This window comes from Bombus terrestris, chromosome 6 (assembly GCF_910591885.1).
Source record: "Bombus terrestris chromosome 6, iyBomTerr1.2, whole genome shotgun sequence".
Taxonomy (NCBI): Eukaryota; Metazoa; Arthropoda; class Insecta; order Hymenoptera; family Apidae; genus Bombus; species Bombus terrestris.
In genome coordinates, this window is record NC_063274.1 from 11,657,912 (window position 1) to 11,685,229 (window position 27,318).

Below are 27,318 nucleotides of genomic sequence, written 5' to 3' on the forward strand. Positions count from 1 at the left end.
AGCTGAGTTTGGAATATTCTTATACACAATACAGATAGTATTACAGAAATATAATGTCACAAAGATATTATTACACACGATACAAGTAATATTAAAAAGCTATAATCTTCATCGTTCAAACAAAAGATAGATCTCGATTTATACAAACACGATTATATTCAATCTATAAAAAGCACAACATGTTGCGCTGCCAACACTTAAAAATATTATCATACCCCATCAAAATTAGTCATTTGTAATCTTGCATAAAATTACAAGCTGGCTCCGACGAGCATACTAATCATTACCAATTATGCGACAAAAGAAATAAAAATAAAAATCTGGACAACGAAGCAATGCAGTCGCGGTTATCGAGCGTAACCGAGGGTGGTGAAGTTACGGCGGAAAGTCGGAAGCCGCGAAACAATAGCATTCCAGCGACGCGACTTGGCTAGAAATTATAATGTGCGCAGGTTGGGTTCTATAGCGCGAGACAGCGGCCGGATGAGCACGCGATATTCGTGCAGAGAGGGCCACGCACATGCACGAACACGCGTGAACACCTCAGAATGCTTGAACACGCGACTCAGGTTCGCGATCAGTGGCCGGCCGACCATCTGTCCCGAAACACGCGGGTCCTTGTGTCTCGCGAAAACATTGTCGCCACTCTCGTCTCCTATCGTCTCCCTTCGTGAATATTCGTGTCACATTCGTGTAAGTTCGTAGAATAGTAGAGCAGTCGTGTAGATTCGTAAAAAGTTCGCGCTAAAACATCGAGTGACGTTGATCTGCGTATGAATTTTTATGCTAATTGGGTTGTTTTCATTTTTGTCTCCCTCCGTGAATATCTCTATCACATTCATGTAAATTCCCGAAATCGTACAGTATTCATGCAGATTTGTAAAACTTCATGATGGTCTGTGTGAATGGATTTTGGAAGCGATCGAGTTGTTTTCATTTCATATCCCTTCGTGAATATTCGTATCACATAATCCGCATAGGTGCTACCGTAGAATTGTTGATCAATTCTGTGTAAATTAGTTTGCGTTCATTTTGTCTGTCATCGTGAATATTAGTCCCTCGCTCGTGTAAATTAGTACAACGTTCGTGTAGGATCGTAGAACATTCGTATAGAACAGTACAAAATTGGCGTTAAAATGTTATTGAGTGATACTAATTTTAATAATGAATGAATTTTTGGTGTAAATTATCGGCTCGTTTTCGTTTGTTTACGCGTGAATGGACTTCGAGTGACGATATATGTAACCCTTCTCAATTTTCGGCAAGTATTCGTCGATATTCGTGTACGTTCGTACAAATTCGTGTAAATTCGCATTTCCACGGTATAAATGAGATATTGGTTTTTCTAGATGGTTTCACTAGTATAATTTATTAAGTTTTTTTAGTTTGTGACTGGCAAATGGATTTTGGGCGGCGAGCAGCGGGTTTATTCGCGGAATATCGAAACGCGATAAGGTGAATTGCTATTTATAGAGTTGTGCGTGAGGCCAGAAGGGTGTTCCTCCTGGTCGAGACAACCGGGCATGTAATGTCGTTCGCTCAACGAGGTAGATGGATCAGTTGGTGGTCGTTCATAGTCGGATGAAGTCATTTGAGTGGTTCGATCGATGTGATTACGCTTTGTCGTTACATTTTTCTCCTTCTTTGCATTTTAGCTTCCTTGAAACGCGGTATTTGTTATTAGTGTATTTTGATTTAGTATTCTATTAGGCATAGAAATAAGTAATCCATAGTACCAAAGAGAATAAATTACAAATATTTACGTAGTACTTTGTGGTCACTCAACGAAACGCTTTGTGATTCTTTTGAGCAAAGAAAAGCACCACACACACTCGCTTGTCCAGTGAGAATAAAGAGTTAAATGCGTAGTATTTGAACAGCTTGTATAACCTAAGGCGAACCGACGTTATGTCTGTGGACACCCGTGTTTGCGTTAATTTATTAATAACTGCCCATATGAGTTCGTATCTAATTTCAGATAGAGACAATAGAATAGATTATGTGAATGTAAATGAGTTAAAATCGCCATGGAAGTTTAAACTTTTTTTAAATAATTCTTTATTTAACGGAGCTCAATTATCTAATTATAGAACACGTTCATTGTCTCATACCAAATATCAGAAAATAATTCTCATACAAAATCTATTTCCATATTTCCATAGATATGTATCTACTTTATACGAATTATTATACAAGCATTTTTTTTAAATTTAGCGAGTTTCTAATCATATATTAATTAGTTGTATATGAACTGGAATTTTGGAGCCTACGAGATGAATATATTTTATAAAAAGAAGAAACAAAGAAATATTTCTTACCTCATTTTCGATCGTTTTCTCATTTTATTTAATTCTTAAGCATTCAATTTTGTTCGGTATTAAAAAAATTCTCCTTTTTAACGCCATTTTCTCCTATTTCACAATCACCAGACAACATCGTTAATAACGAACGTGATTCGACCGCCATCTAGCCGAAGACTACAACGCTCTGGTCTCAGTGAAAAAGAGAATTTAAAAGATATTTTTTCCGCGTGAAACCGGTTGGAACCTCAAAGGGAATCAACTCGTTTTATTTTTCGTTCATTAGCACGCGATGGTTAAACCGTGGGGTTTCCTTCGCTCGAACAGGCGATCTTCACGGCCGATCCTAAATCAGGCTAGTTACTCGTAGTTAATGGCTCGCAAGGTAAAACGAAGTGCCCGTGCCGATGTTGCACGGATCAAATTGAATCTCTGGTCGGTTGTAATTCCATGATTTCACCTGTGCGAATCATGCTGTACAAGAATAAAACGTAGATTCGCTACGTCATTTGAGAACTTTCGTAGCTAGTCTCGTTTTTTTCAACGAAACAAGCTTAGGATCTGATATTTAATTTCAGTGACATCGCATTTCATAATTTTTTTAACATCTATTATTTTTCTTTCTTTTCACTTTTGCTATGGCATCTTTTCACCTGATATCTTAATTACTTCGAAGATATATCGTATGCTTCTAATCTATATCGATCGGAGAGTTTATTAAACTTTGGCAAAATCGCTGCATTCATGTGATCTCTTTCTTCATTTACGTTGTCGAAGTGAAGCAGTAATTTTATTTTGTTCCCTAAGGTAAAAAAGTCGTGCAAAATGTTAAAATTTCTAAGCAATTATTTTTGTCGTATCTAGATTATTTTTTGTTTTATAAAGTGTCTCTTAATCCTCTGTATTAATTTTTCTTCGATGTAAAACTATTTATGACATAACTTTTTAGTATATCTTTCATAATGTTCATTTTTCAAATATTTGAATGATTAAATTCCTCCTAGATACAAAAGATATGTCGATAAATTGATAAATCATTACTTCAAATTTTGTAATCTATCTCTTCTTTCTATTATCAGTGACTCGTTAGAATTCGCTTTATATGTCCGGAAATTATCATATCTCCGATCGATTCGTTTTTTATCTCAATCACAATCTTCAATTCGCCTGTTCAAGAACTTCAATTTTTAAAAGTTTATCTGACCTCTTTTAATCCAATCTTTTTACGCAATCGATTACACCGCAGTTCAGATTAACGCATATGAAAATTCCACGATCTTCTAATTAATACCGCAACGATTTGGAAAATTCCATTTAATCTGGTCTCGATTCTGTACGACATGTTATCCGAATTTTCGCATATTGGTCGCATCGTCGTGCTTGGATTAACCTCGAAATATTGGATTATGGCATCGCGATGACTGTACCGGTTGGAAGTGTGGTTTAATTTAATATAGGCGTGAGAGAGTCTTCCGCGGAATCAGGACGTGCCAGTGTCGAGTCAGCCTTCCAATTGCGAGGAGATCGGTTCTTTCGTCTCCGCGAATCGGACACGTTGCGATCGGTGTTCGTGTTCTTCGAATCGTGTTTCACGCTCACTTTCTCGACCAGTGACCGTTCCAAGCGATCTTTCCTTCGCTGTATTAATTCTATCGGTAGTCTTCAATTAAATATTAACAATATGCAATTCCATCGGTTTGTGTCGTAGGAAAAGTATAAAGGTATCGTCGAATTAATTCCATAAATTAGTATTCAGTTGTTTTCATTGAAAAATTTGTCGTTCAAAAATCGTGCACAATTGTAAATCGGGTTACTTCGATGAGAAAGTTTGTCAGTTAAAAGTCCTGCGGATGATTTCGAAATAGTTGTCAAAGGTTGCAGAGAATTGTCTGTTTAAGTGATTCGACGATTTGAATTTTAAACGATCGTAGTTTTGTCAATCGTTAATTACAAACTTCCTACAGTATGATGTTTTATAGAAACCATATCGGCTTCGAATGTTAGACTGTGTTTGATTGTTCGTTCAGATTGGTTGCAACAATTATTGTTGCGTTCAAAAGTGTTAAAATAGAGAGTTGACTTGAAGACAGATTCGGTGGTGTGAAATTCTAAGGTGCATCTAGTAGACATGTCGACGTGCTCGCTGATGCCGGTGTCGCTCCAAGACATTTTGGTAAATATCAATCATTATTTCACCCTCATACTGTGGATTTAACCCTTTAATTATAAACATAATCCATTAAGTAAGTTGTTCTTTAATTTGAAAACATTAGACTAAGGAGAGAAGTATTCTAACAATTGACTTTAGGAAAAAAGAATTTGGCTATGATTTGGATAGTCTTTTCTTTTCATAAATATTAATTATCATTAAATTCCATGTTCACCTTCATTTACCTTAAACTCCCTACGATTTGAACCTTCAAGTTTGCCAACCTTTTGTTTACTTCGAATGGTTGCGTTATAGTTTTAATATGTTCCCAACGTTATAATGGATAAACCTAAAACGTAACGAAGTTAAACACGAAATTCAATTAGGTGAACGAATTTTCCAGATAACAAAAGATTCAATTTGCTATTCTGTTCGGTCAAGAGACCCGGCTCTTTTCACCCGAGAACAATTATTTTTCTTTTATATGCTTGATATGGAAGATATTTTAAAAAATATAAAACGCAACTGTATTCAATCAAATCAGTGTGATTGAAAAGCTTTTTTCGAATGCAAATATTTTCAACGTGAGAAGGTATTCAATTTATTAAATCACTAAAACAACATAATAAATTCTAATAAAAAATAAGGAAAGGAAATATTTCCAATGAAAACAGTGATTCTCTAGTTGATAAAACACTAGTCGATCTCTAAAAAGGAAAAAACAACGCGTCAACAGCATATATTTTTGTGGATAGAAAGCTCAACTCATTGGATTGTGAGAGCGCGAACGTCGAAAATTCGACCGGATTTCGTTGTATCCCGCGATATGTAAATGGATGGATTTCATGAAGAGCGGCCTGTTATAGACGTAATTCAGTTGCAACAATGTTCAAATTTAACGCGCGCAATCTGACGAAATAACATCGATCTCTCGAATAGCCAACGGTATGAGAAGTGGTGCACGATCCTCATTGTTCTCTACAACGAAAACTTCCACGTAATTGATGTTGCGATTTATGAAAGTTCCTGGGCGAAAATATGGCGAGCTTTTCATTGAAGCACGCGCTCTACTCGATATCGTTGGCAATTTATTATGTTGGTTTTTTTTCGCGTATACATGAAATATTGCTGCTTTTCGACGAAGTTTTCTGATTGAAGTTATCCATCCTTTCTCAATTGACATCTTGACAATGTAAAAAGATGGGACAAAAGAGATTTCAATGTTTTGTTTTAAATCATAATTTAAGGTGACTGTTTTATGGTTACGTTTAAATGCAGTTTAAAATTCAACTCGTTTCTCGTTTTAATATTTTTATTTATCGTGCATTTTATATTTATCACTCAACTATTATCGTAAATTGATGGAAAAAATGTTTTGATGGGGAATAATGTTTTGATCGACGAATATGTCGGGAAATCATCAGCTTTCAATTCTTTATAAAATTCTATATAACCAACGGAAGGTGCGAATCAAATTTGTTTTATTTTCCTGTTATAAAAAAAATGTTTATTCTATTACTGTTAACAATTAAACGAAAAACATAAGAAAATCTTGCAGTACAATTACAAAATACAATACAAAATACAAGACAATTTACGCAATAGAATATACTGCAATTTGTATAATATGTAAATTGGGATAGTCAAAGTTTTACGTCAGTGGTATATAATTTATAGCAATTTTCTTGCAGTAAGAAGCTTATTGCTAAAATACGTTTATCATTAATAATGTACTGAATAAATGCAACAAGCTACGTCCTTCAGATTCTTTGTTCAAGTTCGATAAAATATATTAACAACATACATTAATATTACATTATAATATTAATATATTAACAAAAATTGCTTAACCGCGAGGAGAAAGTAAAGATAGAAATAGAAATTTCGTAAGTAGAAATCGAAAAGTTATTCATTGAGAGGATTAAACAAGATAGCAATGCTTTCGTTACTAAAAGTAACTATAATCATAAATTAAATGCCCATTGAATAATACAAGAGTGACTAATGAATGTATTCATTGAATCTTTTTTACGATAAATCTTGGGTATACTTTATTAAACTGCACAGTTAATTTGTTTTAACCTTCTCTTTATATAATCATTAAAAATTATACAATTCGAAATAATTGCAAAATAGTTCAGATATTTCGTACAATGAGAAAATTTAACATAATAAAAGTCTGAAACCAGACTAGAGATTTATATTAGAATTCTTCGCAGAGAAATGAAAAATAAGGATCGAAGCCACATTTGCATATTTTATAAGACGTGTAACTTGGTCGTAATTTTTAATTTAAATTTCAAATTAGTAGTTACCTTGTCATTTGTCACCTCTTTTTTCTTTAAATGCCGATATAAAATTCTATTTTGTTGCTATATCATTTCTCTTTTTATGTTAGTCACTCTAGGTACACTAGTACACTGTTCATGTGCACATTCGATAAAATTGTTCCAATCTATTACATAACAACCGTGGAAACTCGTCGTGTTCATAACTACTTATTATTCAACAGTTTCTTCAAATGAACAAACAACATTCATTAAAAATCATTTCCTTTCTAACGATTATTCTCAACCAAATTTCTTCATCAAAAAATCTAACTATTTTCTAATTTCTTTTATCAATTATTCACTAATGTTAAAGGGAAAACTCTTTCTAGTCTCAATCATTCTCAATTAGTTCTCAAATCTCTTTCAGCGATCATTCTCAAACATCGATTCAAAAAATTCCTATTAATCCTATTGATTCAACAAAATTATTCCAATCACTAACAATGATATAATAGGATGTCTCTATGACTTAAAGGAACACGTTAAAAGCTGTTTTGTCCTTCCATCAATTACCAGGAGTTATCGATCAAAGACTTATATTGTCCTCACGACTGCATTTCGATCGGAAGTAACCGGTTAAGACAACGTCATTAACGGAAGTTCTCGCTAAAAGTCGACGAAGTTGAACGAAAAATTCCAAGCTACTTATCGTTTACCCCTCAAGTAAATTGCCTCGAGGCAAACGTGCATACAAGAGCTAAGATAGCGCGGCACATTTTGCGTGAAGATCACAAGGTTCGTAGCGTAAGTGCTCGTTGAGCGTAGGTTGAAAATAGTTACTTGCTTAAAGAGAATGTCTTTACCATTAACACCACCTGACGTCGCGGCCTTGCTATCTCTAACATTATCAATTCTGTTCAACACTAGTCATTAACGTCACACGTTGATTGGGTTTCATTCGATGACGACGACCACGATTCGTGAAAATAGCGAGATCCGAGAGATTCTACTGAGCGTTAATCGTTCTGTACCATGATGTACCAAGTGTGTAAATGAATTCCGGAATAATTTTGTATCCTTTAATCGTTAAAATATGAGAATTGGAGAATTTAAATAATAATGTACTTATTTTGAATTTTTCGATTCGAGTTTAGGTTACTTAGCTGAATCTTGTAGTTTCGTAGGTGGAATTTGTTCGCAGTGTTTTGCAACGAAAACGTGTGAATGGAAGTGAACGAGGTTTTCTAGAATTCCGGAAGATCAGTGGGCGTAGCAAAATTGAAGTGAAATTAATCTATTATATGGTGACCTTTGTTGAAAATTAGAAATTTCAGAAATTTAAGAATTCCAGTTAACTCGATTGTTAACTCGAAAACAGAAAGTATAGCTACTTCTATGGCGAAAAGTGGCTACTTATTTTATAAAGTGATAAAAATGTGTGTTTGAATCTCGCTTGGCTATTTCAATTTTGTTCTACTTGAAACGTAAAAAGATTATTCCCCTCGTTTTACAAATTTCTCTTTTGTTTAATTTGAAATTAGAATTTCGTGGATCTTGGAGGACGGCCTTGTCGTACCGATCGATCTGTAGGCGTCAGACAGGTAGAATATTAATCACAGCCAGAAAAAAAATTAGTTAATGGTCTGGATAGGTTAATTAATTAGAGCAGTCGCTTAAGAAGTAAAGATCAAGGCTTTCAACGACCTGATCGATTAATCTTTCTTTTTCCACAGAGACCTATCGAATAAGTATACATTGCGTCTCTTAAGATGTTTACAGAAATTGAAACTGAAAAATATAGAAATTATAAAATTAGTACTTCTACATGGCGAGATTAATTGCAATTCCTTTTTACATTCTAAATGATACTACTACTAATATCTAGCTCTTTCTACTTGAATCGTTATAGCGAATATCCTCGAGTCTCGTGTACTGTTACATCTTCCTAGCTACCTAGACCACTTTCATAACGCTTAATAAATCATTTTAATCTGTCCTCTTAGTAACAGCAATGTCAGTTTAAAATTCCTAACGACACTTTTTCTAAGAAAAGAAATCAGACACCAAAAGCATCTAGAGCTTGTGAAAACGAAATCAGAGCAGGTTACACGTCCAATTTACGTTATTTTCATTATTATTACGATTAATTTGTTTATCTGGCAGAACCTATATTTTAATAATGTTAAGCCGATAGCAAACAGTATGCGAATGATATTGTGTTGTTCGGTCAATTCGTAGCATTTCTGATAATCGATATCGAATTTCGCTTTGTATTTGGATTGAGTTTCGTGAAATTGGAGGAGGATTACATATTATGAATAGTATGAACCTCTGTCGAGTAATTAAACGTTCAATTTGGACAAGCATTGCTTGTATATTGCTCTTAGTTAAACATTAAACGCGGAAATTAGGAGGAATGGATTTTGTTTGTCAATAAGATAACGTTCCACTCATTTGTATCGAAAAATTGGCAAAAAGTGGATTTTAATGAATATTCAACTTCATTCTTATTGTGTACCGGATATAATATCGTTTCTAGCGCTGTCGTTATCGTTTATTCCGATTTTTACGAAACTTTTTAATGGTGAGAATTGAATATTCAAATATTTGTAGAAACGACTCGAAGAAGTAAATTACTGTTCAAGAGAAGAAATATTTTAGAAGAAAATCACGCGAAGCTAAATGCATATAAACAAGATACATATTATTCAATGAAAATTTTCTAAAAATACACTGGCCACGAATTTTTCTTCAATTTGATTGTCAATTTTCTGAACAATCTCATAGTTATAGAGTATTATACTACCTGCGTAAAATATATAAATATCATTATTTTATTAATCTTTTATAATTTCTCTTGTCTCGGAATCATAGTATCTAAATGCAGTTACTAAGGATGGTAATTCAAGATCAGGAAAGGTCAGTCTGATTAAAGTTTGTCAAATTAAGTTCTTAAACCCCAATTAACCGCTAATTAGTCGGTACAGTATAACGCACCGCCTCTAGGCTTTTGAACCTGAACGTATACATCCTCTTTATTCGTCAACCATTTTGAGAAATTACCTTTGACATCCACCGATAATTTCGCGTATCCACGTCTGAATTTTTAAGGAAATAACACATCTTCTGAAAAAGAACTAGAAACACGAACAAATTAAACAAGCAAACAGCATGGTATTCTTTTCTTTAGTCCCATGGCTTGTGCAAGAAACTTCATTATACTCTGTGTCATCGTGAGTTTAATAACTCTAACTCCACGTAATCGCACATTTCTATCGTGCAACGCCTCGAGGTATCCACGATTACCAGCGATTCGCGGACACACGATCTACTTTCTAACTCACTCGCGGAAAATAGGAAAATAAATAATGGAAACGGTTGTAGTGGCACGCGTGAAAAAATTCTGCGATATTGCGCGCAATCCACATACAGGTATATAATATATACCTGTTTAATGTTTAATATAGTTTACAGAAGTATGTTGTCCTCTTGCTTTTCGTTAAAAAAGGTTGACTCGGTAAAAATGTTGCTTACTTAATAATATCGAATATGATCTTAAATGTTTGATATATCGCCCTTTCATGATCATCACTTTACATACCTTACATCCTTCATATATAATTCTTCTTCTCTTAAAAAAATCTTATTTCCATAATTATGAATATGTATCTTCTTCAAACACCCTACACGACCTACATACGTATACACTGCATATATTTTCCTGCTCCTTTTCATCTAAAAGATTCTAATCAGTGAAAGTGTAGCTTATTGTTCTTTTTTTATTGTAGAAATTTGAATTTCCATGAAAACGTTATTTTGCATTACATTATTTCAATAATTATTTGCTGCGTTCCTCTCGCAAACGTTAAATACGAAGAAAAGATGAAAGAGGGGAAAGATGAATTGTTCACGGTGAACTACATATTCACGATGTACATATGTTCTTCGCAACTGCGCAGATGTGCATTTTTCTGTTGCACTATTATTTTTTAGATGGAAACCTTCCTTTTATTGCGTACAGTGGCGAGCATATAAATAGGGTAACGCGAAGTTCTCGATTTACGTTAATGTAATGGTAGAGATTTTAATGTGAATTTGTTCTAAAGGAATAGTACGTGAAACTACATTTGTTAAGCATCACGTAACGTATCATTTTTATTCATTTTGATATATAGTTTCTTATATATGTGTGTATATCCAAATACACAGAAACGGTGAATGTTTTTTGCGACCGTATAAATAGGGAGAACGTTTCTTCGTCAGTTTTCGCATATATTATTAATAATATAATGCTTAAAAATAATAAATTTTAATATTTTACATCAAATTTTTTATGTTTCATTCGTTCATCTTTAATGTTAATAACATTGGCACATCTGAATGCAATAGAATCTCTTAATGTTACACACAGATTTGTTGATCTTTTTTCATGCTTCTTCGATGATGCGATGTAATATATTTAAATTCTATGGATTATTCCCTTAATTCTTTTTTCACATCATTCCATCAATGCACTAATCGGATTTAGATCCAGCGATTGAGCTGGCCATTGCATAACATTGACATTATGGCTGTTGTAAACAAGTTTTCGCTTTCCAAAAAGTGTGTTTAGGATCATTGACAGCCTGAAAAATCCAATTCCCATTGCTTAAGGCAATAAGAAATTATTTAAAATATCAATATAAATGTTGATTCATAATCCAATCAGTGCGACAAATTGGGCCAAGTCCGTTTATGGTCATTTCTCCTCAAATCATTACCAAGCCACCACTTCCTTTAATGGTAAATTTTATGCAATATCATTAAATTCTTCTCCAATTTGCTGACGATCTTTCATCAGAATCGGAACGATTAAATTTTGATTCATCGGCAAAAATAACTTGTGACCATTGCTCTCTTGACCAATCAATATGAGTTTTCGCAATCTCGTCAAAAACGGAATTTCTCTAATTATATGCCCGCCACGTACGAATCCTGTCGTCATTCTACGAAGAAAGTACATATTAAGGCAACAAGATCGAGGACTGATTGATTTCAAAGATATTATAAGTTTAATCTTGTAGAATTTACCATATGCAAAGGAAAGAAAACAAAATAGGTACAAGAGTACTACATTGCGTCTTTCCTCGTTCTTCGTATGAGATTCTACAGAATTACAGCTAAAATATCTTTCGGACTAATCAATTTTCCACAATATTACCTTAATATCTTTTACCGTAGAACGACGAGAGGATTGGACGTGTGCGAAAAGAAAAGAAAGGTTGTCATTAAAAAGAATGGTGCCACTGCAAAATGCACATGCCTCTTTGCACTCGCGAAAAAGATATTATCTTGAATATATAGTTCACTTTGATCCACTCATATTTTTCCTTCTTTATTTTTCCCTCGCACTTACCGTTTACGAGAAAAACGCTGGCAACTATTAGCGCGAGCACCCTTCTAACCATAATATTTAAAATACTTTTTTCTCGAACCTACATAAACTACGTAACCTGCGCGTCCCATATATCATTCTCCTTGTTTTCTTTTAACCAACTCGAATCAGTAAACGCGTTGCTATTTTTATAAATCGGAAATTTTCTCTTAATATTTCGAATACCGTCTTTCCTGGATACTCCACGTAACTTAAACACTGCGTATGCAATTCCTTTCGTCCATTCTCCTCCCTCTGGAGCGCATAACGATCTCGCGTACGCAATCGCGAGATGTTTATCAGGTCCGGTGTAAGGACACGTAATCGAGCAGCACTTGCGTAAGTGAGTTCGGGATCGGTACAATGGGATTCGATCGCGTTCCACCGTTTGTTATTTCGTAGCCGGTAACACGTGTCCCGCGGTGCGTACGGTTTCGCGGTTAAAACCATTAGATCCGTGTCAAACCGGCCTCTGGATGCAAACCGGAGGCCTTCCAAGATACCAACCGAGGCTGTTTCGCGGTTAATTCCATTACACGCTTACGAACGGTATAGCAAAATCGTTCCTGGGGCGGAAAGCTTCGAATCTGTCGCGGCGAGACGCGGCTGCGCATGCACTTTATTCTACTTTTATCGACCGACCACGCCGTTACACTTCGTGGCACACGCGTTTCCCCTTCGTACCAAAGGAATTTTCGGCTTGGCCTGACTTTTTCGTTCGGCCAATCGCACGATCGACTGACGTGGGAACACAGGGTTGGATTGTCTTTTTTTTTTTGCGTTCACCAATCGAGATTGTCGGCTTTGATAGCGGCTAAATGGGTTAATAGGGGTTTGGAGATTAGGTTTCTTGGGTGCACTGTGTCCCTTAATTATCGAGATACTGGTTTAAGCTTCACATTGCAAGGTAATGGATTAATTAGTTTGGGAGAGTTGGGAAAGTAAACGAGGGTCGGGTTCGGTATATTTCGATGATGGAGTAGTTTAATCGAGGCGTGCACAAGATGTTTCTTTGATCGTGATGGTGTAAGTCAAGATTTTGACAATTTGAATTAGCTTCGCTTATCGCAAACGTCGTTCCTTTAGTTTCATACTTCGGTAAATTACAACGTTACTCTCTGCTATGGAAGGTTGTTCGGCTTGAAAAACATGATGGATTTCTTATAATAGTGAATGCAGCACACCTCATATCTTGTGAAAAGAATAGCAGTGAACTAAGATATACCATTACGATCCTCAGTCATACGGGAGCTATAAAAATAGTTGAATGTATGCGATTACGTTGATTCATAAAATATTTTTTTACGTATTTTTTATTATCGTAAATAAGAAAGTTTCGTTGAATTATTCTTCAACCAGCTGTTTCTTCAAGTCATATTTCGCGTTAAAATTCCATCGTATAACTACTAAATGATAAAAATCTATTATAAATGAACGTAATCTATATAACATTGTACGGCAATACTTACTCGGTAACACGCACGATAACAAACATTCTTACGTAATGTATGAGAAACGTAATCAGAAAATAATTACATTCAGACATTCTTAACATACGCATTTCAGGAACTAGCTCGCATCAGCCAACCATTTCTTCCTACTTGATTACTAGTAGGATAATACCCTGAGATTTAATTTATCCTCGCTAAAAGCGTAAAGGCAAACAAAACAAAGAAACATTTCCAGAAACCAGTGAAAGCCTTTATGTGTAGTTCGTTTCATTTACTTTAAAGCATCTAACCCCTCGAACTTTCCCTTTCCTCGAACATTCTCTCTCGTTGTCACCGTAACGAGGAAGCACCTTCTGTTGCGTGTGAGAATTTCACGTAACGTTGCATCGGACCCATATTTAAGTAAAAATCATTCGTCCATATACGATCGTAATGTTGTGAATTTGTGTTAATGGATACTTTTCATTTATCGGATACATCGACGCTTTTCGTTTACGATGAAATATTTATATTCGAATATCGAACGATGACGATATTCATGTATTTATCCTTTGACATCGACTTTTACGTAACACAAGATAAGCAAATATTCTCTCTTTTATGGGCGATTTTGTTTTAATATTTTATTAGTTAACCAAATACGGAATATATTTGTTCTCGGTAAAACTGATCTAAAATTTTAGTGCATTGTATGTTCTTTACGAAATCATGCGAAAATATGTGTTCGTACTATTGAAAGTTAATAAAAGAAAATGTTCTTTTCATAGGCTGAAGGAGAATTGGTTCTAGGAAGGGCTAAAATAATTCGAACTTATATATTCACCGACCTCTATCTGTTTGTACGGAAGTAATTAAATTAGAAGTATTACTCGAATGTATGGTATCAATAGCAAACAAGGACAGATGATTTAATCAAATCGTATAATCGATTTAAATAAGTATGAAAAGAGGTACGCAGCTTTGTTCGACGTACGTGTGAGGAATATATTTTCACCTCGAACAGTGGAAATGTAAGTTTACTTGCTCCACGGTCCGTAGAATCTACATAGTTCATTAGGAATACCAAACATACGCGACTACGAATATTTTAAATTTCTACTCACGTGCTTTGACAGGAATATTCAATATTATCGTGTTATATAAAGTAATAATCTAAAAGATGGATCTAATGATAGATCTTAGGTAATAATAGCAACTGAGCTACGATAGAAACTTTAAGTCTAAAATAATAATAGTAAAATAACAACGAGGTAAACGTATTCGTGCAATGTGTTCCGCGATCGAAACGCTCCTGATTTTGAACCGTTGCGTCGTCGAAAAGATTTGTCGTGATATTCAGTTCCCTGTTCCTCGAGGTATTTTCGTTTTTGGCACGTTGCTCAGGCCTACATTGAAATACCTTTACGACTGCATTATGCAACCTGAGGACACAGTCTCGAACATCCGCTACCCAGGCCCATCAGAATTTTCACTCTCTTGTAACGCTCGTCTTGATCGAATCATCCATTAATCCAAAATATCTATACTCTTGCAAGTAAAAGTTATCGAAGACAAATTAATCTCGAATGCGTCGATTTTGATCTTTCTCGATATTATATAAATATAATAAAAATTTATATGCAGAAATATAAGACACGAGCGAAAAAGCAGAAGATCGTGAAAAGATACTTTTATAATAATTTGTTAACATATACCAATGAAAATTATTTGTTAATTATTAGTTATTTGTTAACATATAACACTTAAGATAATTAAAATTGGATCCGTAGCGAAGGTATTAATTTATCCTCTCCAATTAACAAATTAAAATTCTTCTCCAGAATAGCAACTAACATTATGTTAACAATCGATCGACAGAGAATCAGGCATCCACGACATCTAACCACTCGTTTTCTCTTTTCTCGGCCGCTTTCTTCTCATACTTCACTTTTCTCTCAATTAATCGCGCGAACACGTTTTATCGCGCTCGCTCGTCCGACTCCCTCGATTCTGCCTTTTTAATAGTAGAATTTTATTACGCTGCCAACTTTCTTCGAGAATTAATTCCCGATCATAAGCGAGCCATTGTTCCAAATAATTAGCATGCAAATTGTAACTACTGGATAAGGTGAAGCCGAAGTTATATTGTTAATAAAAGTTAACATGCTTTTATAAAAAAAAAGTAAGCACATGTGTATATATATATGTATGTGCGTGTGTTAGGATTTAAACAAATTGAATGATGATTTTCTTAAGAAGGATTTGTGTCACGATACGTGTAGACGAGAGGTGCATCGCTTGCCGTCAGAGTTTCGACGTTCGTAGCGAAATTCAGGTTCGCTGAGTAGTCCAAATTGGATGAGTCCACTCCACTCAGTCTAAATGAGACAAGATTGGGTCACGACGAAACGCGCGCCTTTACTTTCCTCTCTCTGTTTTCTGTCCTCGCGTTTTATGCCAGACTCGGAGCGAAGCTTCACGGTGGTCTCATCCTATGAATTTTACATATGGAGGGAATGCAAAATGCTTGAGGAAATATTTATTCCGATAGTAATTGGTAAAAGCGGTATAAATTATAAAATACATGTATTACACACTCGATATTTGCTACCTTGTAATATTTTGTTTTCTATGGTCATGTATATTTTAAAAAACATTTTTCAATGACGCCAAGGTTCACGGTGGTTAATTTTTTAAAAATCTTCACATTGGAGTAATCGTTTTTATCGTTACCTTGATTACATTCGAGTAACAATTTTCAAACCATTGTTTGGCACGCTTTTTAGACCATTTAATGACAGATACCTGTTCAATGTCAGTTTGTTCAAGATAATTTATCATGTTCGATTAGATTTATTGTTGTTGTTCCTTCGTTTATCGAGTTTATCGAGAACACTTTGATATTACGATTTTTATGACGAGAAGAGTTTACTTTCGCGGGTTGATGAAAGGAACACTTAACAGGTCGACGAGCTGCAAATAAACACGCGGCCCCCACAAGACACGGCGGATTGCGTAAGCGTGCGTCGTTGTACCGTACGCACTCGAATGTGTGCAGATATTCGTACGGTTCCTCGTCGGCGGAACCGAGTCATCGCGCACGAAACCACGCTTATTACGTAATCATTCAATGCCCCGCAGTCGATCAGCTGTTCTAATCTATTTTTCGTATATTTTGCAATTCATGCGCGATTTTATCGATCGAGAATCGTTTATTTTCTCTTTAAAACAACGAGACTTCGTTTCGGTGAAGATTTCTTCATGGTGAATCTGTGAATTGCCAGCAATGCTGTAGTTTGGAAACTGTGATGTTTCTCGTATGAGAAATTTTCCCACTTGTGAGAGATGGAATTTTAAATAAAGAATAACTTCGGTTTCAAAAATTTATGTTTCTCTGATCTTGGTATCGTATGTCGTTCTTGGTATGTGAATTTATTAACTAGCAGTGATTGTTCTTTTCCTTGGAAATTGTGCTTCTGTTAAAATTTTCGTTCTAAAGAATGTGAATCTTGGAATTTTCCATCGTGTGCTAATCTTGTGTTTCTTTATCGAAGACTTCTTTGTAATGTATAGAAAAGTCTATAGGTGATTTTTTTTATTTTCCAATACACGATACGATATAAATAAACGTTATAAATCTATAAATGACTATTCGAGAATACAGAAATCTGTACACAAAAACAACAAATATCATTATCTTTCTATAATTTTGAATCTCTCTTGTTCCATCTAAAAATGACTGTTCTATTAACAAATTTTGCAAATGCAACCATCAACCAGAAACAAAATTTCTTTCTCGCCAATTCAAAAGAAAAAAAGATACGTTCCATGTTTCGATATCGGTCAAGAGTCAAAAGTCAATCAATTTTTTCCTATCCGAGACACACTTCGATCAAACTATGATCGAAGAATTGCGGTTGAAGTAGCACGGCCGAGCATGGTCTCGCTATATACGATTCACCAGGTGTGTAATTCCCGAGTCTGGTATCGAGTAAAGAATGATTCGTCGATTATTGGTGCGTGACGCTATTATGCCGCCTGTATGAGAATAGACCGTGCGAAAATCCGCCAGGAAAAACCGTTGGTCGACGCTTTCGCTATAATCGCGTACGCATTTGGATGAACAACGTTAAACTGTTTGCCTGAAAGTGACTTGCCTGCGAGGCATGATTGAGAAATTCTACAGCGGAAACGAGAAAATAGGAGCAAAAACTGTTGTAATTGACGTAATTAAGATGTTCGTCGATAAAAAGATCTGCGATTCTTAATTTTTTTTCTGGTAATGGTTGAGAATCGGTTAGAAACTCTTGAATTATTGAAAATATAAAGAGAAGTTGTAATGGTTATTCAATTTTCGAGGGAAATTTATTGTTAAATTTCTCACTTCTTAAGAAACGTTTATATAAGACGATTTTAAATTTACTTTTTAGTAGATGTACACCCACATCTACTTTATTCACATTAGTGAGACATAACGAAGTTATAAATAAACGTTGGTACTTTGAAATAATAACGATACTCATAAAGCTCAATTTATTCAAAAGTAAAGTAGAAGTAAAGAAGCTCTTAGCTAAGATTATATTTACATTCGTCCTCGATTAACAAATATTGGGTAAAAACATATTTCCCCGATTAATTCTGTACAATGATCGTGATATTAATTTGTTCGAAAAGTTTCTTTCGTTTCATAAGGAAATAATAGACGCACAATGTTTTTTTGTTTTATATTGATTTATTGAATTATGCGCGAGACATATAACGAAATGGATCACATCTGATTCAATAAAATAATATAAAATAGAAATTGTTGTTCATTTATTATCATCCTTATGAAAGGAAAGAAACTTTTTGGACAACCTAATATACTGGCGTTTCTATAGCAGAAGTTCAAGTTATCATTGAAACAGCATTAAACTTCCATATTTTAGTGGCTACAAAAGGTAGCTGTTTTCTAACGAAGTATCTTTTAATCAGATTTTACGCTCAATTTCCATAGTTATAAAAATGTTCTACTAAATAATATGAAATTCAATATTTATTTCGATTTAATCAATCAGCAAATGTTTCTGCAATTGTTTTTCGCAGCCACTATAAACCAATCGCAACTTCAAATTTCCAACAACAATTACACATATCCACTTAAACCAACACTTGTAACACTGAAATGCTAGAATTTAGGACGCTCTGCCATTTAAAATGAAACTGCAACGTCGACGCGACTAATCGCAAACAAAACTACGTAATTCCCGCGATAAACGTGCAATTTCGTAACCGAGCGAGGAATGTAAGGAAAAAAATCGATAATAAAATGAACAGAAGACATGATTTTCCCGTTGAATGATAAGGGTTTTGCGCGGCCTGCAGCAGCGCAATTGGTCGAGCAGTACAGTGATCTTTGTATCTGCACGTGCGACGCCCGAGAAAACGGGAGAAACGATTATCTGTGATTCAATGAATGTAAATTACAGTTCGTTTTGGTTTTACAAGCATGAACGAGGCTCGCCACGCTCGACTGTAATCGGCCACTGCGTCACGGGGCCGCGGATGATTAATCGGCTGTTCGTTTTAATTATTTGCCCGGCAGATTAATGCGAGATTTTGTCCAACCAACCCGCATGTTTTCCACTCGTAAATCAGCGTTCATGCTCCGTGCGGATCGGAAGACTCTCGGTTGCCTTTCGAAGTGAATAACTTGGGAATTTATTTTAACGATTTGACGTCATTTGATTTAGATTTCGCGGAACCGTCGTTAGAGAGCATTGTTTTCACCGTTTTACGGAGCACCAGATTTATGTTATTAGCTTGTTACATTTGACACTTTAGCTACGTAAGGAACGGAGATTAATTTCTTGTAAAATTCTCGTCTTCGGTTTCTTGTAATCGTTGTTCGATCTTAGGAAAATGTCAAAAGCTAGATTCTAATAATTCTTCCATCTTGAGAATTAGTAAGATCTTTTAGTAATTTCCTACGGGGAATGGAAATGAAAATGCGTTACGTAGACTGTGCTCTCTTCTTATCCGATAAAGTATTCGTATATTAGTTTCCTTTAGTTAGCCGCACGTTATCAGAAATAATAGCTAATATATGCAAAAGTACAAAAAGTGAAAGATTATCTGCTTTTATTTCAGTCTTCTACCAATATCCCAAGTACTTTTCAATATTCTCGTTTCAGCGTTTTTGTTAAAATCACAGTGTCAGTGTAAGATTTGATGTTTCGAGATTCCGATGCTATACTACTTTGTAACTCCATCTTACAGTTTTCCGAGGAAACTATAAACTGAGAAGTGCCTAGAATTTGTGATACTTTGTTGGCAACAGTATTTAATTCGTTACTACGATTATTAATTTCTATGTCCGATCGCTTTAACGAAGAAAACCGAAACGATAATTCTACTAAAAGATGATCACCGCCACAAATTTAAGCATCTTTTCACAACAAGCTGCTAGACTGTTAATCTGGCGGTCGGACAAATAAGAATCTCGCAATACCATGAAGAAATTCTTCCAGTTCCTATTAAACGGTAAAAGAATGGGCGATTCAACACGTAAGTACGTTCCAATTCGAGAGAAAAGCGAGATCGCCACGTGATATCACTATGAGAATCTGTAATCGAAAACGATGCTGTAAACAAAAGCGGCAATGAGAATTCGCGAGTTCACCGCATTCAGAGTTTGTTCGTTGAACGATTATCGATAATTCGGCGAATTACGCGATGTGTACCTGTACGAGCGACCAACGTTGAACAGTCGAACGATAACAGGTTTGGCGAACGAACGTTTCTCCCGATTTCTCTCGCTTCTTCGACGAATCAAGATCTGTTTACGCACGTAGGTGATATATCGGCTCATTGTACACGTTCAATGCTCGTTCAGCATCGATGACACTCGGAACATACCGGGAAAGCTGTTCACACTTTTCGCTCGGATATTCGTATACGGTTCTCGATTGATACGAGTTGCATTTCGAAAGATTGTCTGGACTCTCTTGCACAATAGTTTACTGTATAATTAATAATATTGGTAAAGCGATATGCTACGAGTTTGTAGATTATAGACTTTGATTGTACATTTTTGGAATTTTATGTCGAATTTGTTATACTTGTGTGAAATAAGAAAATTTATTTTAGCATTGACTGGACTTGCTTTGAATAAGAAAACTACTTTATAGAGGATTTGTAATTGGTCAGATTTACGTATAAAGTTTCAACTGTTTTATTACCAAAACTTGTTACTGTCATACGCTGTAAGAGAATTGATCGTTATTAATGCCTTGTAAAATCTCATTAATAGAGTTATTAATGTACTTAATTAGTTTAATCGTGCAAGAGAGTCCTGGTAATTGTTAACATAATTTTGAATCAAAAAGCATAAAAATGGAGAAAAATAGTAAGCTGATCTACTAAAGTGTTTATCGAATTATGTTTACTCTACGATGGGAAAATTTCATATTCATGTTCTTTTTTTCAGATTCAATTTCATATTCTGATCTTTTATTTTATTTATTTATTTTATTTGATCGTCGTATTTACGATCTAGTTGAATCTTTTAATCGAGACAAGGAAATAATATATCTGATTATTGGTACTGATACCATTCTACAAAACGAAATGAATAAATCATTCGATTTGTTTAAACGAATCTTCGTTCGGTAAAGATCGATGAGGAAAATAGTACGTATTTAGTTGTTTACCACGAAAGCCATCCCCGACACAACAAACAAGTAGGAAACGCACGTTGTATGACCGAAGCCAATCCGCACCGGACGCATAATGAAGTTCCTGGTGAAATACTACGACTTCCTAACCGTCAAGTTTTCCACGGTGAGGCTTCAACTGCAGATGAAACTGTAGGCTACACTTTAGCGTTCAAGTTGTGAGTTGTTGGCACAGTGTGTCGGATCAACGCGATTGTTTCGTGATTTATTATATTTGCTCTGATTTTTTGATTGAAATATTCGCACCTCTTGAAGCTATTGCTGTCGTAATCGCTATATTAGCGCTGACACGGTTCTTTTCAAATAAATTAATTTCAACTGATAAAATAAATAGATATACTATTAGTGCTCTTCGTAAATTATTCCGATTATTAAACATAATCGATGATTATTAATCGTGTGAAATTTTTATTCGAGAAGCTGCGAATACTTCTGTAACCTATCAAATGCATTCGTAGTTGATTTATTCGCATTGCACGCATCGTAGAATAAAATGGCATGGCTGATAATTACAAAAGAGCTTGTTAATACTCGAATTTTATGCAACGGTTAGTATTTAGAGTAGATTTACCAATCCTCGAAAAAGACGATAGAAATTCGGTTATAGAAAAATTGATAATTATATGAAATAAATTAGTTATGAATATTTAACGAAGTTCATTTTGTCCAGTTTGAGAGATTGTTTCGAAGTACCTGCTAGTATACTTCAACTTTCTAATCAAACGTTCGTGCAAATATTCTGTATATATTTAGTTAAAAGGAATGTTTGACTCCTATGCATCGTAAATAACACTGTCACCAGCAGATCGTAGAGAAATCAATACGTAGCTAAAGTATTTGAAACCCATTATTACCTACTATTTATTCAAGTAAAAACTATCTTCCAATTTTTTTCACCGCACGATATTAGATGCTACAATTTTACCTGTCATATAAAAAAAAATGAAATACGATTCATACAACCTGTCTTATTCTTCGAGCGTTTTATTAATTAATTCGCTTTCCAAAAACCAGTGAAAGCGTTATCTTCTCGACACGACGAACTGTCTTAGTAGCTGTAGAAAAGTTTCAAGGATACCTTACCAAGAGATATCGAGTTGAACATGTTTCTCCCGACTTTCGTAGCGGTGTTATCGCGAACCCTAATAAAGCAGCAAGAAGAAACGACGCAACAGAGGAAGGAGATTCGAATTTTATTAAAAAGATCGTTGACAGGCCAGCGTTATCGATAATTAGCCGCGCAAGAAGAGGCGACCGATAATGGCGCACCCGCAATACGCCATGACCTTTCCGACGTTTCCATGAAAGAATGGCATTATTGTCGACGAAGTTAGCACCGCGAAGGGCACGCGTTTCTGTTATCTCGTTTATCGCATCGCACCACCATTCAAACCCTCCCCTTGCCCAGTTTCATTTTGCAAACGATAATTGGATAATTCTGTGAATCAGCTGAACACGACGATGCGATCCCTATTTATCAGGGTCAAGAAATTGTTCACACATAAAAGCGCGCAGATGTATGGTAAAAACAATGTTAGAAAATGTTTACGAGTAATCGAAGATTGCTACTAATTGCTGTTAATCATTCGCCTGATTTATGGCGTAGATCGACGTTTTACTGCTCGAGAAGTTTTACCGTAAAGAAGAATATGTTGTTGTATGATTTTTGTTCTCTCAGTAGGGGAGTTACTGTTTATGGAAAATTCAGAGCGGATAGAAAATATCGAATTGCGTAGTTTCAGTTACTTTGATATCGGTTTGATGATCGGTTTTATGGTACATAAAATTACTAGAACTCTTTTGCTTAATAATTTACTGATTAGCGATATTGATAACCGATGAGTAACAAGTTGCAGGTTTGAGATTCCTCTCGTACAATTTTGCAATTTCTATGTTACATAGGGTAAATTTTTTTTTGCAGAATTTCATTCCTTTTATTATTAAATTTGTTATTCTTACTGATACCTTGTAATTAGCGATTTATAAAATGTCGTTAATAATATTACTTCAATTGTGCAGGAAAGCTTAGGTGTGTTATAGGTTTAGAAAACAGCATATTGTTACATCGGTAGTTTATAGACTACGTATCATAGTATTATGTAATAATTAATACAATAATTAATATATTACTGTCCTGATGGTTTATGAAAAAAAAAAGTGTATTAACTAGAATCTAATACATCGCTACGTCAATTATATGCGAAAAAAATATAGTAAAATGTATGTTAAGGTACGCTATATTGAACGATGACTAGCCAATGACGTATTGGAATGTTAATGACTTATGAACAGCAAAATACTACGTCAACTGCAACCATAACGTGTTGCTATGTAACGTAGTCTCGCCTCATGACAGAGGTAATAAAATTTCAGAACATTTCCTATAACATACACGGTGTACTCGTAAAAGGTGTGTACAAGCATTCGAATACTTTCGTAAGCCTGTGTACGTAGTAGTCGTACGTCAGCTGTGAAAGCGCTAATAATCCAATCGTCGTTAATTATCCAGTTCGCCAAGCTCGTAGCATTCACGATAACAGTTTTCACCAATCGAATGAGACGTTGGTTTTCCGATTCAATCGCCCACTGGGACGACGTTTATTTAATCCTCGCTCGAACAAGATCATTATACGAAACCAGCCCCTTTCACCAGTCGCGGCGCGGTCGAGCCATCACGAGTGAAAAATTCTCATTCATTTTTAAAAGCTATAAAATGACTACAGACTTCGCGAGCGATAAAGAAAGAAAGAAAATCTCGCGATCGCGATGAACCATGGCTGAGGCGTTTTAATCGGCCGATTGTCGAGATGACTTGCAAGAATCTGCGTTTACTTGGCGAGAATCTATCGTTAATCGGCTGTCAATTTGCAAACAAACGAGCGGTGCTCGATAAAAAAGGTCATGAGACGCTCGTTAAGCTTTCGCTTCGAGCTAATATAATATTCGCGTTCGGCGTGCGCGTGGCTTTCGTAAACGAGAAAGGAGATATCTTTCCGTAATGCCTGATCGATCAAACTCCGATACGTATATGTTTCTGATGTTTCATTGCACGGGCCAATTATTCAGGGAAGTTATCGCTTACGTGACCTTTTGGTCGAAACCGTTCGTCACGAGTAATTTCAGCATCTTAAAATCGTTCATTGTTACTGAGAAGCTCATTCTTTGTTACGCTGATTATTCACGAATCTATACTTGGACGAAGCTTGCTTTTAACGATGGACGTATATACACATTCGATTCTGTACTCTTGGAACATAGTTTTATACTTTGAAAATTCTTCGAAAGAAACATCTTAATACTTTCTCTTATACTTTTAATTAGAATATTAATTTTATTTATTGATTGATTGGCATTATGATTTATGCTTTAGATTAAGTACAGAATTAAAATGGAAAACCAAATTACACGGTGAAAAATTATTCGTATCTCGTATCTCTGATTCGTATCTCTGATCTTGAGAAAAAAAACTGTTCATATTTCTGATATTCTGTATATGTGCACGATATTTCTGTTATTAATTGCAAACTTCGTTCGAGCTCATGAAATTAGTTTAAATAGGATCAAAGTCAAATATAGTATGGTAGGATGATTTTCATATTAGTCAGAATGTTTTGAAAGCATATGGTTGAAATTGATTGAGCTCGGTCATAAAACAAATCGCAAGGCAAGAGAGTTAAAGAAGATGAAGCCTGTCGGAGTCGGTTCCGCTCGTATTCTCCGTCAATTTGTTTCGTGGCGAAGGTTTTATCGAGACATCCATTATTCTTCGGTGGCAGAGGCTCAAAGAGCGCGCGGGAAACGACAAAGACCCAATGAACTTTATCAAGCGTGCACGGTGTGGAGTGCAGTGACACGTCGATGCAATTTGTCAGTCGTTGCACCGTGGTCTTCTCTATGAAAATTATCCGACTGGAACGTAGCCAATAAAACAGCCGTGGAAAAGTTTCGTGGCCATCAAAACCAGTAACCAACATGGGTGCTACAGTCTATAAAATGGAACCAAAGATTCTTTATTTTCTTTATTCTCGAACCTCGTCTTAGGTCCTAGGTCAGGAATTTTCTTAAAAAGTTAATTTTTAAATTTTCTTAAAAAGACAAAGTTAATAATTAATAGTTAGATAGGTACATAGATGGTAGATATTTAATAGTAAAATAAGGATAAAATGTGGTTGTGCGCGTGGGCGGATGGACGTGTATGTAAACGATTAAGCGAGAATGCAAGGCAATAGGGAAATAAATGTAAACCGAGTTCCTTACTGTTTATTAAACGATACAGTAATATAACATATGTAAGGTAAATTGAAATTTTGTTGAACAAATCAATGTTTTCGGAAAATCATAAAACTAAATTTATGATTTCAACTGATTTCCTGATGATTCAGACTTGTTAGAGTGATTGATAAAACTGTAAACAGAGTTTTCGAAATAAAAACCGAATAAAAATGAGAAAAATTGAATGAAGGTAAATAAATATCATGAGAATTCGTTTGCATAACAGTGAAAGATAGGTGTTTCTAAGTAACGTAGGAATTTCAATTCTATTTACTTACTCGTGTGTTAAATAACAAGTATGAATGAAGTTGTGAATTTGCAACGTAAACGTTTACTCCATAAATTTGTCATTTTTTGATGTAGAAAGTTTGTTTGACCACATAGAATGTCACTCGGTAATAAATTTCATTCCACGTGACAAATGTACTTCATAACTTTTCGCTCTTTTATTACGTAGCTGAAATTCGTTTCTTTTTTTCTTTCTTGTTATATCACTCTTTTTACTGTACTATGTTTTATTTCTCACGAATGCTTCTAACATTACACAAAAGTTATATTTACATGCAGCTAATGATCGTGCTGTTACGAAATTATTTAATTCACAATAGGGCAATTGATCAATCGATTAATGGTTTTATTCTCTTTGTTTCAGGTGAGTAGGCGCTCCAAAGAACGTGCATCTCTCTACCAAGAGACAGGGAGGGTGAGTTAACTTGAGTTGAAACTATAGTGACATAACTTAACTTTATCATTCTACCTCCATATTATAGAATTCCGAGAAAAAGAATCTGCCATTTTCTTTAATTTACTTAATCAATTCAAATCATCCAACAATTACAAAATCTATATTACAATTTTTAATCGTATTTTTTAATAATTTAATAATTGCAATTTTTAATAATTTGATCCATCGATTCCTTATCTCTGTGTAATTCTAGATTTCAAGAGAATAATCTCTTTACCCATTATTTTCTTCTTCTATGATTTCGAAAGCATCGATGAATTGATCAAAACATCAAGACTTTTTAAACACGAAAGAAGAACTAAAAATTTTACTTTGTCGGGTTTAAATTATCAAGATATTAATTTCTCGATAATTCCATCACACCAGCCAAAATTCTCATCGAAGATCGATTGTACAATTACGTATATCTGTGTGTAATTATATAATAACGCTATATATCTAATTAATCAGTAACGGTTAAATAGACAATGACTTGTTTCTAAATACTTTACATATTACATCGACGTACTATAGCAAAAAGAAAACGAGTCTAACATCGATAAATTATAATCAAGAAATTTCACCGAATGAATTTCTTCGCTCGTTGTGTTTCCATGCAAAATAATTTTCAAAGATCTCGAGTGTCTTGTACATTTGAGAACCACTATCTTTCCGCTGACATACGCGTACGTACACAATGTGTTCCACCTACGTAGGAAAATGTCGATACAAGCCTGTTTGATTATCATGCATGTTGCGTTACATGGGACAGGAAGGGCTTTTTAATAATACCTTCGTGTTCGTTCGACACGTATCCGTTCACAGATGCGACGAAACGTTTATCGAAACATCGTGTTCGTATTGTACAGGGTGAAATTGAATATAAATAGGAATACGTTGCTGGATTAATTGCGTCGTTTCTCCCTTCTACTTTTATTTTCTTTTTTTTTTTTCTTTCTTTTTACGGTGAACTACAGACACACAGTAGATAGGTTTCTTTGATAGTAGTTAATTTTTGGGAGAGACTTTAAGGGGTATTGGGAGG

At 35.0% G+C, this 27,318-nt stretch overlaps 1 protein-coding gene across 3 annotated transcripts in view; it reads left to right on the forward strand.

The window, feature by feature from the left end:
- Window positions 1–27,318, forward strand: part of LOC100643889 (probable serine/threonine-protein kinase dyrk2) — a 263,981-nt gene that overhangs the window by 138,223 nt on the left and 98,440 nt on the right. For 2 of the 3 annotated variants that reach the window (XM_012309528.3, XM_012309525.3), the window contains exon 3: window positions 26,202–26,252. The exons of the other annotated variant lie outside the window; for it this stretch is intronic. In XM_012309528.3, the coding sequence (XP_012164918.2) occupies window positions 26,202–26,252 (51 nt within the window). The remainder of the gene's footprint in view (window positions 1–26,201; window positions 26,253–27,318) is intronic. 3 annotated transcript variants of the gene reach the window in all.